The sequence below is a fragment of the Pipistrellus kuhlii genome, unplaced genomic scaffold, assembly GCF_014108245.1.
Source record: "Pipistrellus kuhlii isolate mPipKuh1 unplaced genomic scaffold, mPipKuh1.p scaffold_m20_p_1, whole genome shotgun sequence".
Lineage (NCBI taxonomy): Eukaryota > Metazoa > Chordata > Mammalia > Chiroptera > Vespertilionidae > Pipistrellus > Pipistrellus kuhlii.
The window spans coordinates 28,739,953-28,756,877 of NW_023425404.1; the positions used below are offsets into that span (position 1 = coordinate 28,739,953).

Below are 16,925 nucleotides of genomic sequence, written 5' to 3' on the forward strand. Positions count from 1 at the left end.
GTGAGGATTAGTCATGATGTGTGTAATATCAGACACATAGTAGGCAAACATCTATTTTTCCCCCTTGCCTCCAATTTACTTAACAATTTACCAAATACTCTGCAAAATTCGTAACACTGCACTAGAAAGCTTGTGTTTGGGATTTTATGCTTCCAGGTGACCCAATGTCTCAATTCTATAAAAGTTCACTGTTCGTCAGATTTGAAAACCTTCCTTTTTTTTCACTGTAGTCATCGAGGGCATATTATACCAATTATTTTAGTCAATCCTCAATAGTTCTTTGAATTATTATTTCCACCTTTTTTTATAGCCAAGAAAACAGGAGCAAAAAGAAGGTAATGCATTTTCTTTAAGGAGGGCTAGGGCATTTCAGAATCCTGTCCATGGACTCGAAGTTCTGGGCTCTGTCCTTCATGCTTATTTCCCTCACACTCAGTCTTATGAATGCTTGCTTTTAAATGCAACCACTGCCCAGCTGGTGCAGCTAAGTGGCTGAATGTCGAGCCATACACCAAGAGGTCATCAGTTTGATTCCTGTCAGGGCACGTGCCCATGTTTGCAGGCTCAATCCCATTGAGCATGCAGGGGCATGCAGAAGGCAGCCAATTGATGTTGATGCTTCTCTCTCGATATTCCTATCTCCCTCTCCTTTCCTCTCTAAAGCCAATAAAAACATATTTTAGAAATAAACAGGTAAATGCAACCACCAAGCTTTTTGAAGTTAAAACTAACACTCCAATGATGATTGTTTTAAGGGCAAAAGTTATAGTAGTTAATTTTAAAAAACTAAAAAATATATATTTAAAGAAGTTTTTTTTCAGCCCCATAATTTGGAACTGAATAGTGGCTGTCCCAGCCTCTCTGACTGGACTCCACCGCTTGGAGCCTTGGTTGCTTCACCGCTAACTTAAGAACAACAATAGTACCTGCTTTCTGTGAACACGAGGACTACACGCTAACAAATGCACTTCCAGCGCGGGCGGAGCAGGCCAGGCACAGGCAGGGCTCAGCATCTATCTGATGGGTACGTGAGGCTGTCCTGTAACGTGCTCTGTCACAGGAAGTAAGACACAGAGGAAACATTCACTCTCAAACACCTCTTTCTTAGTTGAGAACTAATAACAACAAAATCAGCCAAAGACAAATAAAAAGTAACTTTATTGATGTTGATCTTACCATGAAATGCCTAAAAGAATAATTACAAAATAATGCAGTTTGTTTTTTTACACTCTTTTGGTATCATCCCGCTATGTCGATCCTTTCACAGAAAGGATTCTTTACAATTTGTGCAGATAGAAAGCTCACTGTTGCAAATACAAATGCAGAAGCAGTGCATACCAAATCAGTACACGAACTCAGCAATGGACATTAACAAATGCAGAATAAATAACAGCTTTATACTTTTTTTTGTTTGTTTTTTTTTAAAACAATTTCCAAATACAAAAATGTAGGTATTCAAAATGGATTTCCATATACACATATATATAATTCTGCTGCAAACAGTGGATCACAAAACAAAAGTGTCCTCAGCATGTTTCATTCTTGAAAACCTACAAGGTGAGGCATCAATCCAATGAGAAAGAAGGTGTGCAAAACCACCAACTGTGCTGGCAAAACCCTGAAGACGTGGCTCAGCTGGAAGCTGAGAGAAAATAAAGTAAAAAGCGCTACCTAGTAAATACATTTATGTTTTTTGTTTTTTTCCTTGATCTTTGCAAGAAACACTGAGAGCTGAGGAAACACGGCATGTAGTGACCGGGGCTCTTTCCAGTCCAACTTCCCCAGGACCTGTCCCTCCCGCATCCACAGGAAACGGTGAATTCGTGATGGTGTCTAAGAAAAACAGTCACTGGATGATCCTTTTGCACCTTCACCCTTTTATACAGAGGCTGAGATACTTTTATACATTCTGATATCTGAAACTTTGGTTCTTTCAAAACACTGGATAAAAGTACAATGATTCCATGACTCTAGAACTCCACAGAATTTCTCCTTTTTCTTCTGAAGTGTCAAGTTAGACTGACTTGACCAGGCTTGTGTGCGCCCGTGTGTGTCTGTAATACTGACTCCCATCGATGGGTAACAAACACTGCGTGTTCTGCCGTCTCCTAAGTCTATATCTTTGTTACCTGAAAACTTAACTTTGTATAAAAATATGACTGTTTCTTTAAAAATAATAGTGTCGCTTCTTCTTCTTCTTCTTCTTTTTTTTTAATAAAACCTGGTAGGTAGAAAAATGGTATATCAAAATATGGTAAACAAATGCTTTAAATATGAAATCATTAAAAACATCTCCTAGAAAGACACTGTGCTAAAGTTCTCTCGTCAAGAGCGAGCAAGGCCATTACTGAGTTCATTCCCTAGACTCGGTTTCCTTCTATCCCCTAAGGGCAGTGGCAGAAACTGTCTTTGAAATGGCCCTTTCTCAAACACTAACGTATTCTGGATGCTTTTATGTCAACATTAAAAAGACATCCTCTGGATCCGTGGTTTTCAGCTCTGCTGATACGGGCTCCCTTTGGAGAACTTTTCAGGAAAAGGCAGTCCGCCTGGGTCTAATTGAATTCACTGGAGGTGGGACCCAGGCATTTTTTTTAAAAAAAACCTCTCCAAATAATTCTATTATGCAACCAGGGTTGAGGATCACGGCAAAAGACACATGAGAAATAGTCATTTTAAACTACATGAGTCAACGGATTGTCTGTAGGTATCATTCATTCAACAACGCATCCTCCCTGTTCAACAAGACCGGCCACGTAACGTAAGACAGCCACGGAAGCTTTACGCACATAAAAAACACGCACCATCTCATGTATTTATATATGTATACTAACATCTGGGGAGAGTTAGGGCGGTTCTGGTGAAGCAGAAACTAGCATTCCCATAATTTGTTCTTGGTTTATTTAAAAAAACGAACACTAAGCACGAACATTTTCTAAGACGTTTTCGTAGTTTTAACAGAAAACAGAGTTGGAAACTCTACAGAATACACTGTGACATGAACACAGCTGCTCCGTTCCTTTCTGGAAGGCAGGGGGGGGGGGGCGTGGCACTGGGCACGGAGGAGTCATAGGCGCCGCACGCAGCACGCAGTCAGTCTTCAGGTACCGCTTCGCTCACCTGCCGGTCCTCCCCGGCCTGCACTTCCGTCGGGTACATCTCTTTGGCTTGCTAGACGCACTGATCTTGACTGCTTCGCCGGTGTTCACGCTGGGACAGCCCCAGGGAGGCGGCGATGAGTGTGGGCTAGGCCACAGTCTCTCCAGAAAAAACGGAGACTCTTTTCTCCTCCCTCAAAACATGGGCATTTCATGAGGGAGTGATAAAAAAAAAAAAAAAAAAAATGTACAGGCACACAAACACCTAACGCCATCCCCATGATAAAAACCATGATGCTATTCCCTGTGATGGAACTAAAAGGACAGAACGGTGGGCAAACACACCGCGGTTCAACGTCCTGAAGGCGTGGTAAACCAGAAAAGCACATCTCCTCCCGAAGGATCCTGCACTCCAGGCACTTATCTTGCTGTACATTCCCTTTCGCGTCTGTGTGACGCTTAAAGTGCAGTTGTCCCGAGGCTTTGTTCCCGTTGCAAATATAAAGCGAGGGCTGTGTTCTGGGGGAGGGACCTATGGCGCGAGAAACAGGAGGGAACTCATGGCTTTCACGGCCCCCGGGGGACGGCGGGCCGCTGCAGAGCTGCTCGCAGACGCTCTTTATACAACAAACTCTGGAACTTCATCGTGAGTGAGGTCCAGAGAAAAGTATTTGCTGGTTCTTTTGGCGGGGAAGGCGTCCTGGATGTTGACGCACTGCTGGGCCAGGCAGCTGTTGCAGTAGAGGCCTTCCTCGTCCAGCTCGTGGCCGCAGCCAAAGGTGTAGCTCTGCGCCGTGTCTTGACACAGGCCGGCGATGCGCAAGAAGTCTTTCTGGTAAAGCCTGATGTCATCGAGGCTCAAGCTGTGCCGGTCCGTGGAAGTCTTTGGTTTTCGACAGATCGTCTGCAAAACAAGGGAAGTCCGAAACAGCTTTAAGAGGACAGGCTCAAGGGGAAAGGTTAGCAATACCGGCATCTGCCCCGTTTTAAAGAAGAGGGGCTGCGAAACTATTTAAGGAGTTAAGGCAGTGGTCGGCAAAGTCATTAGTCAACAGAGCCAAATATCAACAGTACAACGATTGAAATTTCTTTTGAGAGCCAAAATTTTTAAAATGTAAGCTTCTCCTAACGCCGCTTCTTCAAAATAGACTCGCCCAGGCTGTGGTATTTTGTGGAAGCGCCACACTCAAGGGGCCAAAGAGTCCCATGTGGCTCGGGATTAAGGAACCCCCGCCTGTCAAAGAGGTTTCTCATCTGAAACACCAGAGCCCCTGAGAATAAAAATATCAGCATCACCAATAACAGGAAGAGCAGCTAACGTGTCCTGAGCCTTTAGTAGGTGGCGGTGGGCCCGGATATAAACACACTACATGTATTATCAACTCAGTCTTCCTATGAGGCGGGTGCTTTTATTCTCCCCAATTTTACTAATGAATAATCCAAGGCATAGAGACGTAAGTGCAACAGGAACCCAGCTCTCTCGAGTATCTCAGAAGTCAAGCAATTGCCTTAAAACAAGGCTGCATAGGTAAAGAGGCTGTTTCTTTAGAATACGGCAGTTCGGTGTGCCAATGCTTTCATGCTGAGGTCTGCTATTATGTTAATAGGAAATGGAAAAACAAATTCATGATTCCCCCAGGAACAAAGACTGGAGAACCGTTTTTTTGTGAAAGCCAGAATTCTTGGGGTGGAAGAATAACCGGTGCAGGGAAGGCTGGGAGGCAGGTGCCAGGACGGAGAGGCAGCTCTTGAGCGCCCCAAGGGGCCGAGTTCTGCCAAAGGCTCCGCGCAGCGGGTCACAGACTCCTGGAGCTCCTTATCCCAAGAGGTGGTACCGGTTGAACACATAAATAGTGTGAAAAATGGCTCGGATAATTACATAAGTGGAAGATACTAAATGGGTTATTAATGGAAACGAGGCGTTGTTCTCTCTCACTTATGCTGCGGGACACCACCAAGGCCAACATCGCTGTGAGAATTCAGAGGCAAAAGTACCAGGAGGAGAGAAGAGGGTCCGAGCCCAGAAATATTTTACCAGAAAGTGTCACGTTGGAGCACTCCCTGGAGGTGACCATCCCTTGTACTCATGTTCTCCCAGGCGCCCGTGGGCTTTCACACGGAGAATTCTGTAGGTCACTACCACACGTCCTCAAGGCGGGCACAGGAATGCTCTCCCCACTTTGTAGGTGAGGACTCTGATCCTTCGCGGTGCCCCACAAACATGTATGTACCATAAGAGCTAACACTTAGTGGCCCAGCAGGGTGCAAACCCAGGCAGTGGGACCTTGGAGTTCATTCCTCCTAAGCATGCGGCACATACTGCTTTGAAAGTTACGCAGGAGAGCTTTCAGAAAAATATCTGTTCTTAAATATGTTTTCATTGATTTCAGAGAGAGGGAGAGAGAGACAGAAACACCAACGATGAGAGAGAATATCTGATCGGGTGCTTCCTATATGCTCTCTACTGGGGATTGAGCCCACAACGCAGGAACGTGCCCTGATGGGGAATCAAAGTGTGACCTCCTGGTTCATGGGTTGATGTTCTAACACTGAGCCACACTAGCTGGACTCAGAAAAATATTTAATAAAATGTCATTTCAATCGCTTCTCGGCCTTTTGGCTAAAATCAAGTGTAAAATGTCATTTCACATTATGACTATATAAATGAAAAAAGAAAGGGCAAATAAAAAAAAAAGAGAGAAAAAGGCAATAGGCAGAAATTACCAGAATGCAGGGGTGGGGTGGGGGGGGAGAAATAAAAGAAATACACAGAAGAAAAAAAAAAAGAGAGAGAGAGAACCCAAGAAAGAGATAGCAAGCACTCAGAAAATAGAGGTCAATATGAGTTGTACATTTTATCCAAATACTGCAACCGTGAGTTTTAGAGTATGATTAGGTTATCATTAGTATGAGCAGGTTATCAAATATCCTCCCACAGTATACTTTGAAAGTTTACTCTGAAGGGGAGAATTAGAGTGTGGAGCAACACCTCTACCCAGCACATCTAACCCGTTGTTGTGGTCCATCAACACACACACACACACACACACACACACACACACACAGAGTCAGCCTGAGGTCTGGACACCTGGAGTGTGACACAGGTGCATAATTTATCCAAAATCAAATCCACTCCAAGCTAAATGGAACCAGCAAATCAACTGGAAGTCAGTTCAGAATGAAACCGTAATGCATGTATCTGGTAAGAATCAATTACTCAGGATTTTTAATTTTTGCCTCTTTAGATAAATTTGCACGGTGACTTGCTATGTAGAGTGCTCAGTTCCCTCCATACCTGTGGGAGAGAATCGGTGCTCTGGCCACGAAGTTTGACAACTGTTTCGGAGGAACTGGAGGTGGAAGAACCGATTTCTTTCACAATCAACCCTAAAGTAACACAGAGGAAAAAAAGCAATGAAGATTTCACATTATTCTTTACACATACACTGCTGCTACTGAAAAGGAAAGATAAAATATTAACCATTATTGGAAAAATCTCACAGTGAGTCTTTGGTAGGAGAAACCCATTTGATCCTGTATCTTGTAGGAAATTGGGGTGAAGGGTAGGTTGAGATGAATGTGGGGTTTGAGTATAGGAAAAAATTTAGAGTCTGAATTTTCTGAAATAAACTTCTCACAAAGCTATCTATGACGAAGTTAGAAGTGAAAACAAAGACCGCAGGGTGGAGGAGTGTCTTTGCTAGCTCTCCTGCAATCTTCCCACTTTCCACATAACACCAGCTCGGAGCTTAATCCCAGCCGGACAGTGACTTCTCAGTTTGGTCCACTTGGATGTGCAGTGGGTATGTGTGAGGGCTCTGGTCTCTGGAGTCGCACAGATCTGGGTTGATCCTCGGCCCAGACAAGTAATCAGCTGTGTGTCCTGGCCAGGTACCTAACCACCCTGCGTCTCACATACAGGGGGCTGACAGCAGCACCTACCAATAGTTTTATGACGATCAAAGAGCATGTGCATGACAAGCACGAAGTACCGGGCCTGCACAGGAAACACGCTCTTCTTAACTGGCAGGGACACTGTGGCCCATACCTCCTGCAGCCAATCCCCCTCACTAGTGAGAGCCTGAAATCGGAGGCCGCAGGGAAGATCGGCAGGGTCCCTAGTCACCCCAGTGCTCAGGGGCAACCTGCTGATACTTGGAAACGCAAATCCAGGGCTGACACTTCCTTATGAGACTGCAGCGTGTGGGTGAATCATCCCCAAGAAATGTTTCAGAAGGTAAAACTGCCAACAAGAGCTGGGAATGTATGGGAAGATCACTGACATTTTTCTTGCAAACAGGTGAGTAATTTAAGTACCTGGAACCTTATTAAAAACAAAACAAAACTGGAATGTGATTCTCATTCAGCCGCTGCTAGTAACCTATAGAAATAACTTCCTGTGTTAAAGGCTTCCCTTGCACCCACTCCCCACAAGCACTTTCGTGTACAATGTTTCATACACACACATGCACACACTCACAGAGAGTGAGTGTGCTGTCTGTGCACCTATAATGTGCATATAATTATGAATTTATTTTAATACACATTGAAATGTTACTTGTAAGAAAAACTCAACCCATTAAACAAACGGACAGAAGGGAGGAAAACTGGGTGTAAGAACTAAGCTAAGTGTGCCCGGAGCGCTGGCCCTTGTTGGTCAGGCAGAGGATCCTGCCATCACCACAGGTCTGTTCCTGGCAGAGCACGTGAAGGCCAGGGTGCTGCTAGGCCAGCCAGTGGGATTCTCCCATATGGTCCCTCCTGCTCTTGTAGAGTGAGTGCCAGGGTGGGGGGACTGTGCTGGCCTTATTCATCTGATTCCCTGCCCCATGCGCATGGAGGAGGCTCAGCATCGGGGACTGTGGGTCTTTTTTATTTTTTTAAATATTTTTACTGATTTCAGAGAGGAAGAGAGAGGGATAGAGAAATAGAAACATTAATGGTGAGAGAGAATCATTGATTGGCTGCCTCCTGCATGACCCACACTGGGGACCGAGCCCGCAACCCAGGCATGTGCCCTTGACCAGAATTGAACCCTGGACCTTTCACTACACAGGTCAGTGCTCTATCCACTGAGTCACACCAGCTAGGGTGGGATTGTGGGTCTTGACAGGGCAATAGCAGTCCCTCTAGCCCTAACTGGGTCTCTCACTCAATCAAAGCTCTGAGTGGCATAACAACAAGTGCCCAGGCCACTTGGACAGTACTTGCACTAAGGCTCGTGAGCCACAAGTGGCTCGCAAGCTGCGGTTTGCCACTCTGTTGACTAATGAGTTTGCCAGCCACTATACTAAGGCATCTTTCTCTAAAGAACAGAGATTAATTCATGACATGTGACAGAAACCGAAGGTAACCGAGGTTTAAAAACAAAACCCATACTGCTAAGGGAAACTCCCTGGGAGAGCTCACCAGAGTGTCCATTGAGCTTCCTCGACAGGAGCATGTCCTCCGTGATGTAGATGCACATGTCTGGGCTGACCTCCAGAGAGTCTTCGTTCAGCTGCTCCAGGTCCCTGGGGTCATCAACCAACATCTCTATTTCTGACACAGAAAAAGGAAAAGACATGTAGCGGCATAAAGGGAAATGATCACCATACTGCAAAGCCACATTCTAAGGGAGACTATATGTCTGCATTAATAAGAGAAAGATGCAAATTGACAGTACCTTCATGATGCCCACCAGCCAACCAGGAGTGAGTATGCAAATTAACCCAACAAAGATGGTGAGTTAATTTGCATACACAGGTGCCAAGTGGCCATTGCAATAACACAGGCATTCCACACTGTCCCAGACACTCTGGACTCTGGGTAGTGTGATAAGGCAGAAAGGTGGCTCTGGGCCAGAGCAAAGGCAGTGCTGGCAGCCAGGGGGTGGAAGCCCATTCTTGCAGGAATCTTTGTGCATTGGTCCTCTAGTTATCATATTTGAAAATAAGTTGGCTTATGAGGCTCTACAGCAGTCCACTCTTGGGACAATTCTCAACCAGATGTTATTTGTTCTCTTTCTCAAAAGACTGCTGTGTTCTCCACAGGTCTTCCAACACCATGACTTGTCAACTGTTGTTTACCCTTTAAGAAAGAAGAAAACCTATCCTACCATGCTTCAGTCACAGGGCAAATAGAAACCGATGGGTCATTTGGCTAATGCCAAAGCAGACTGTTGACAGAGAATGAGTAGTTCATGGAGCTCCCCACTGCCCGTAGCTGCTTAGTCTCAGGGAAGTTAGTGACTCAGTTTGGTTACTACATGAATTCTAAAGTAACCAAACATGTTCTGCAGCTTTCCTTAATGGAGTCAGTTTCTCTTCCCCAAACCTGAATGCTATGGCATTTATTTGAGGCGGAAAAATAATAAAAAAGATGTAAACAAATGCTAATTTTGGCTGATACAGGCTGTATATCTTTATCTTATTTCCTTACCACAGTTACATGGCCAGATGCTGTGTTTCTTTTATACTCCCTAGTGTTCTGGTGACATGAGAAGTATTTAAGAAATACTAATTAATCAAATAGCCTGGACTCAAAACTTTTTTTAAGTTCAAGGCATTTATGTCACTATCATTGAATCCAATCTGTAGTCCTAACCAATTTTTATTTCATGTGGAAATCAAAAATGCAGACCCAAGGGCTGTGGGACTAACTTTTCCACATAAAATCCTAAAACCTAGAATCTACAACCACCCAACCCGGTGGTGGCAAAGTTTCATGACTAGAGGGATGTTTTGTTCACAAACAACCCAATCAAGTCATTGGGGAAGGTGGCATGACACTTCTCTATTTTACTACTTCTTAGCTGTTGTGCAGATATCACTTCTGTAGAACCGAAAAACAACCAGGAGAGAAAAAGAAATGAGCCATTAGGACGGGGGCTGTCCTGTCGGCATGGAGGGCCCGGGGGAAAGGTTACCATCATCCTGCGAGTCCTCTTCCAGCCGGTCCTTGCCGCCACTCTCCACCCCTGAGGTGTGGGAGCTGCCATGGCTGGTCATGGAGCTGCAGGTCTTCAGCTTGCGGTGGATGGCGCTGCCCGAGTAGCTGTCCTCCGGCCCCGGGTCCCGGGGCTTGGTGTCCGCCTCGATGCCCGAGGTGTGGGAACTGCTGTGGCTGGCGGTGGAGTGACGAGACAGGCGCTTATGCTTGATGCTGCCCGCGCTGCTCCCGCTGGCCCGGGACCGCTCCTCCAGCTGGTCCATGTCAAGGTCCAGGTTGTCAGTGATGTAGGATTCCCGGTACTGCTTCTTCTCTGCGTGGGAAGAAACAACCGGTGGCCATCACACTCAACCAAGACACGGGGATCGGATGGCGAGCTTAAGTGGGTCAGCCATCAGGCCAAGATCAAGTACAAGTTCACTCTCAGAATCTTCCGACAGGCTCTCCCCTTAAGAACACTGCCAAGTGAACAAAAGCCAGGGTGACACGTTTGAGGGGAGCACTTTTGAATTACTCAGAGTTTTAGAGCTTCAAACTCCAGAGAAAAAGGCTGCTCCGTGACTGACCGCCTCGTGTAAGCAGACTGTCATTGGTCCCACAGTGAAATAAGTCCAGTAATTGAGACTAAACATTTAGAAAGTTTAATTAAGAATAAACATTTGAGCAATCTGACATTGTCATGGCTGCCACCATGGTGATTTTTGTATTTTGCAGAAGTATCAGTCCACAGTGGACTAGAAATTTAAAAAAAAACCTGGTCCTTCCCCACAGGTAATTTCAGAAGCACTACTACAGGAGACTGTTGAATAAACGTAATTATGCTAATTGCCACTCATTTCATTTGTTCATTTGGTCCACTGTTTGTTTAGCTCTAACTTGTTGAATACAATTTAAAATAAAACGGTCCTTCTGAGAATTTCTTTCAGGTAATTCTAAAATTTAGGTTTACATTAGCGAAGACTGCTTTTCTCCATCGAGGCTGAATTAGTGAGACTTTCTCATCTAGTTAGAAAACACAGTGATCACGGCTGGTGTGTCACATGGCTTCTGATGGGTAGACATGTTCCTGAACGTGCCAGTGCTGTTCTTTAATGCAGAGACACGTCACTGAAAGTCCCTGTCATCAAGTGCTAACCTAATATATAAAACATATATTTTTAAAAATTATAAAAAATATATAAACCACATTATAGGTGCATAGAAAGCTAACCTTTCTGCAGTGCTAAAAGATGGAGAGACCTGGCCCCCACGTCCCCACAGTCAAACACAAGGTTACAGCTGAGGTGCAGGGGCACACCTGACACAAAAATGTTATCTTTGTGCTTCGCGTCGGAAATTTAAAACAAAAAGATAGTTTAGCTTCCTTGTATTTTTAATACGGATGAGAAATGACACATTAGAACAATGCTAACAATAGAGAGTGCATCTGGGAAACATTAAATTGATATTATCTCAGAAGCTGCTAACAAGGAGACTAATTGGGTCCTCAGGGGGCTGATCATGGACTTAATTGTCTTGTTTCCTGGTTAGGTTAAAATACTCGCACGGCTGATGTCTGGTTCCAGCTCTGAAGTATCGTCACCACAGGCTCCCGAGAGGGAGTGGGCATCAGCAGAAAGGGAAGATGATGATATGCTTTGCTGGAGGCATAACGGGAAAGATGCTAGGGGAAGGCTGGGCATGCACTTCTGGGCGCCAGCCCCTTCCTGACAATCCTACGGAATCGGGCTGAAACACCGGGTAGGCATGTGTGTGTAGCCACAGAGAAAGCAGAGTGGGACCGGACAACACAGCCCAACACGCACCACTGAGATAAAAGGGCACCCGACCCATTTTTTAGGGTGAGCCTGGGTTCTAATGATTCCTGCTTTCTGCAGGCAACGGGTTGACATGAAGATGAGAGCTGAAGGCGTTTGCAAAGTTCTCATACAATTATTACTTACTGTACTTTCAAAATAATAGATAGCCCGGTGACCCTCAGAAGGGTGGCAAGTGAAGGAAAAAAAGTAATAAAACAAAAATAGGGGAAAAGTTCTATAGAGTATTTATTAGAGGTCTGAGGCAATTGGGAATCATGGATCTGATCATTTAAAAGCTTTTCTAGTCCAGCTGGCGTGGTTCGGTGGTTGAGCATCCACTGAACCAGGAGGTCATGGTTCGATTCCCAGTCAGGGCACATGCCTGGGTTGTGGGCTCGATCCCCGGTGTGGGGCCTGCAGGAGGCAGCTGATCAATGTCAATGATTCTCTCGAATCATTGATGTATCTCTCTCTCTCTCCGTCTCCCTTCCTCTGAAATCAATAAAAAAAAAATATATATATATATATATATGTATATATATTAAAAACTAATCAATTAGCTAACTAACTAAAAATAAAAGCTTTTCTACATCTTTACAAATAGTCTTTTTAACCCCAGCCTCCAAATAGGTTTGGGGCCAATCCTAGTCTCCCATACTCACTAGCACAGTCCCTGTGGTACAAGCAGTTGCCAGTCTGCGCTCCTGCTAGGAGCCTAGTGTACATATTCTTCCTATCAGACTGCACCACGAGGCTCCTTTGAAATGAGTGTTACATCACTTAGACTCTCTGCAAACATTTAAGAAGTTTCACACCACTCAGTTACAGACAGAGGGAAATGCTGAAGTAATGCAGAAATTTGTTCTAAGAAATGCAAAATACAACTTCTCGTCCCCCTAGCAATCACTGGCCTCCACAGGAAGATGGTCGACATGCCAGTGTGCTGTTATCCCCCTGTGGGAAAAGCCCAGCGACCGCAAAGGTTTTCACACATGATTTTAAAATAGAAGGCAGTCGATGTGACTTCTGTAAATATGGCTTAAGAATAAGCTCTAGCTACTGAGTAAAGCTGGCTTAACATGTTTCCAATGACAAAGGCACTTCTCTTTTATGCACTATGGAAGAATTCTTGTGATTATTTTCTGCTATAAAACGCTAAAACGGTATTTCAGACAAGGTGACTCTAAACGAAATGTAATTAAGAAAAATAAGACTCTTTTTGTGCTGCTCCTTTTGCTGAGCCAATACTGAAAAGGGGCTTTAAGTGCGGGTGAGATACGTGGATTCAGGCCAAGGCTGGTCCAGAGGAACTTAGTTCCAGTGTTTCCTCAGCCCTGGAGGGATCTCTAAATAGAAGAAATTAAATGTGTTTTCCTTGGAAGAAGAAGAAGAAAAAAGACTTCCCTTCCAAATCTATTTACACTTGATCAAATAAAAGATCCAATTTACAATTTTTCCATTCCTTCATTGCCCTGTACATGTAAGCCCGGTACCATGCACCCGGTACCATGCTGGGTAGTTTACCTTAGATGCTTTGGTTCATTCCCTCTTCTGGGCTCTGAAGAGCAGGCCCCTAAACAAGAATTTACTGCCAAAACTGGTTTGGCTCAGTGGATAGAGGATTGGCCTGTGGACTGAAAGGTCCCAGGTTCAATTCCAGTCAAGGGCATGTACCCTGGTTGTGGGCACATCTTCAGTAGGGGGTGTGCAGGAGGCAGCTGATTGATGTTTCTCTCTCATCGATGTTTCTAGCTCTCTATCCCTCTCTCTTCCTCTCTGTACAAAATCAATAAAATATATTTTTTTAAAAAGAATTTACTAACAGGCGCTGGTGGAATAAATGAACTTCTCAAGGCACCCACTAGGAACGAGGCTGACTTGGCAGACAATGGGCTCTGCAGCCCCCTAAGTCTCCTCCCCATTCTCGCAAGTTCCTCTGGCACCTTTTCCTGTCTGAATTCTCTTTCATATTCATGTCAGCATCGGAGAGATATATTTGTCATACCGATGAGTCACTGGAAGAAGGACTGGCAGCCTGGCAGCAGAGGAAGCCAATACACCTGACACTTTTACCCACTCTTTCCGAAGGCAGGTGCAGCGTGGTGGCAGACAGTGGGAGATGATTCACGTTCTAGTCGCTAATTAAATGACAGGGACATCTCCAAATGGGGTCTCGTTCAGACAGAGGCAGCTTGGGAAAGATATCAATCAGATGTGCAAACCTCTACAAGGTTTTTTGCTTGCCCGGAGAGAGCAGGCATTGCCTTGTTTCTGGGGGAAAGGTTGGATCTGAGAGGTCAACATCTGTTTCAGACATGGACCTCCGATGTGAATCTGCATCCTAATGATCATGCAAACCCCCACAATCTACTAATCTAATCGCATTACCAAGAATGAGTACAATATGAATTTGCAAAATAAAATGGAAGGCATTAAAAAATAAACAAAAATGCAAAGTAGCATTTTGGGGGATCAGAAGTTGGAGCGTTGAGTGTAGTGACCTCAGGTGTCATTAACTCAAGATAAAGAGTTAACCACGAGCTTAATACTGTAAAGCTGAAGCCAGCCCCTAGAAGCCCTCTCTGCCTCCCTCTTCACCACCCTGTGTCTCCTTTGGCCCAGGACTCTGGGGCTCCTCAGAGACTGCTCTGTTCTGTCTGTGTCTCAGCCCAGCCCCCACAGGACTGGCTGATAAAATCCTCAGATGAAAATTTCTCCCTCCTTTGTCACCCTTGCTGGGGCAGACATGGGGGTCTCTCTGCAGTCAAGAAGAGAGACTACAGTCATTTCTGTGCCCCACTTCATTGGGAGCCATTTCAGATTGCCTGCGGATAATGGAACCAAGGTTGATCCGTGTCTACACGGAGCTCTGAGGTGCAGATACACCTTGGCCTGAACCTTCACATGGTGGCTTTTTCACAAGAATTTTCAAGTCAAGCGTGGGACAGGTGAAAGAGACTACACAAGGGGCAGCTAAATGACGGGGATCACCTCGGCATCTGGGATGGTACAGATGCTGGCACCACAGTTATCCCTTTGCCTTCTGGAACAGCGCTGGGATGGAAAGAGGATGCTGCGCTGAATCTGGAGAGACCTGGCCCCCACTTCCCACCCCACAGGAGCCTAACACCCAGTTCATGGCAGCTCTAGAGCAGGGGTTACGGCGGCAAAGACACCCCCTTCCCCCCATCCGGGAGCCTGCGATACCTTCGTTTTCCTCCAGCTTCCGGATGTGGCGCAGGATGGGCTGCAGGTTCATGTAGAGGCGGTGGCTGTTGCTCAGCAGCTGCAGGAGGTGCCTGGAGCGCAGGGGGCACCCCGTGTAGTAGATGAGCTTCCTGGCTGAGGGCAGGCCATCTGGCAAAATCTCAAATTTCTTACCCTGGGGAGGGAAAACATAAATTAGACTCGGGAAGCGACGTCTCTGATTTGCCCAGGCCCCCTTCGTTGTCTACTTGGTAAGGAAAACTGCAGATTCAGAAAAGGATGGGCAGCAGGGCCTCGGGTAACGTTTCGTCACAAGCGCTGATGAGATGCTATGGGAACGCGACTCTTGTTTCTGTCCATTAGCCCAGTGTTTTCCAACCTTTTTTGGGCAAAGGCACACTTGTTTCATGAAAAAAATCACGAGGCACACCACCATTAGAAAATGTTAAAAAATTTAACTCTGTGCCTATATTGACTATATATAAAGTAATTCTCTTGAATAGGAATCAAATAAACACAAAGAAAGTATTTTATAATGACTTTATTATGAAATATTAAGTAAACAAAATAGTGAAAAATTATAAAATTCTTGTCTTGTCGGCACCTACGGCACACCAGGCAACATCTCTAGTGTGCCGCGGAACAGCGGTTGAAAAACGCTGTATTAGCCTACAGTACAACTGGTTGTGCGATACTACGTCCTTTTGCTTAAAGTTGCAGTACCTGTGGATGACTTTGAGTGAGGACTTACCATAAAAAGCTTTATTCAAAATTTGCTGAGACATAAATCACTGTGTTCCCTTTCAAAAGTGTCACAGACAGAGGTTTACCCAAAATTCAGGAAAGGGTCTGGCAAGGGTCTCCTGGTAACCACTGACTGGGTACGAGAATTGAGGACTATCTTAGGTGTCTCTGGCTGGTCAGGCCATTTATATGATGGAGGAGACAAGGGGCCATCATGCAGCATCCTCAAATGAATCCCAACACTTAACTCAGCAAACAAATTCCAGGAGCAGGATGCATTCAAATATTTGTGAAACACGTGCTGTGTACCGAACCCTACGCTAGAAAGACACAGTGAATGGGACAGACAAGCTCCCCACCCTTCTGGAGACACATTCTGGTGGGACAGATGGCAAATTAACACACACAGAATAATTATAGCTTATGATAAATTCCGGGAAGGAAATAAATAGAATTATGATGCTGAAAAATACTGGCTACCTACTTAGGGTTTAAAAAATATATATAAAATTTCTCTAGCCGGAAGTTACAGAGACAGTGGTGGGATGGGACGAGAAAGAGAAAGAAGAGATACAAGTGTCTATCACTAGAGACATAAGGGATCACATTCTTTAGGTCTGGGATCATTAACATAGAGTTCAAGGATGAGGGTGAGAGTCTGGCAGGGTTCCTTACAGTTCTGGAATATTTTGAATTTCTTTCACTTTCCTAACAATGAAGAAAGCAGCAGAACTACAAAGTGAAGTATTCCAGACACAACGATTCTCAGCGGGAGAGGAGAAGTGAAGCAAAGAGGGAGACATACTCTTAAGTTGAAGTTGGTACAAATCAGGATGGGTTTGTGTAACTCAGACAGCGATAGAATTTTTCACCTCTAGACTTCTTTAAAAGACCACCAGTGGATCCCAATACTAGAACAGTAATAACTGATACTTAACAAACTGTCAGCATTTGTAACTCATTAATCCTCACCATCAATCTGAACTGAAGAAACTAAGGCACAGAGAGATTAAGCAATTTGCTCAAGGGCACACAGCTAGGCAGGGCTGGGCTGGCTGCATCTGGGAAGTCTGTCAAAGTAGATTCCTCCTCTCTAACCCACAGTCACCGAATCAAAAATCTCTAGTAAGAGAGGAGGACGAGGCAC

The 16,925-nt window shown here is 45.0% G+C and overlaps 1 protein-coding gene across 15 annotated transcripts in view; it reads right to left on the reverse strand.

The window, feature by feature from the left end:
* Positions 1-1,139: 1,139 nt before the first annotated feature.
* Positions 1,140-16,925, reverse strand: part of FRMD6 (FERM domain containing 6) — a 79,256-nt gene continuing 63,470 nt past the window's right edge. For 12 of the 15 annotated variants that reach the window (XM_036436930.2, XM_036436954.2, XM_036436920.2 and 9 more), the window contains 5 exons: positions 15,035-15,209; positions 10,006-10,341; positions 8,508-8,639; positions 6,394-6,485; positions 1,140-4,029 (listed from right to left, as the gene is read on the reverse strand). In XM_036436930.2, coding sequence (XP_036292823.1) covers positions 3,718-4,029; positions 6,394-6,485; positions 8,508-8,639; positions 10,006-10,341; positions 15,035-15,209 — 1,047 coding nt within the window. In that variant the 3' untranslated portion in view covers positions 1,140-3,717. The remainder of the gene's footprint in view (positions 4,030-6,393; positions 6,486-8,507; positions 8,640-10,005; positions 10,342-15,034; positions 15,210-16,925) is intronic. The other 3 variants (XM_036436910.2, XM_036436900.2, XM_036436994.2) reach the window with 2 other exon arrangements.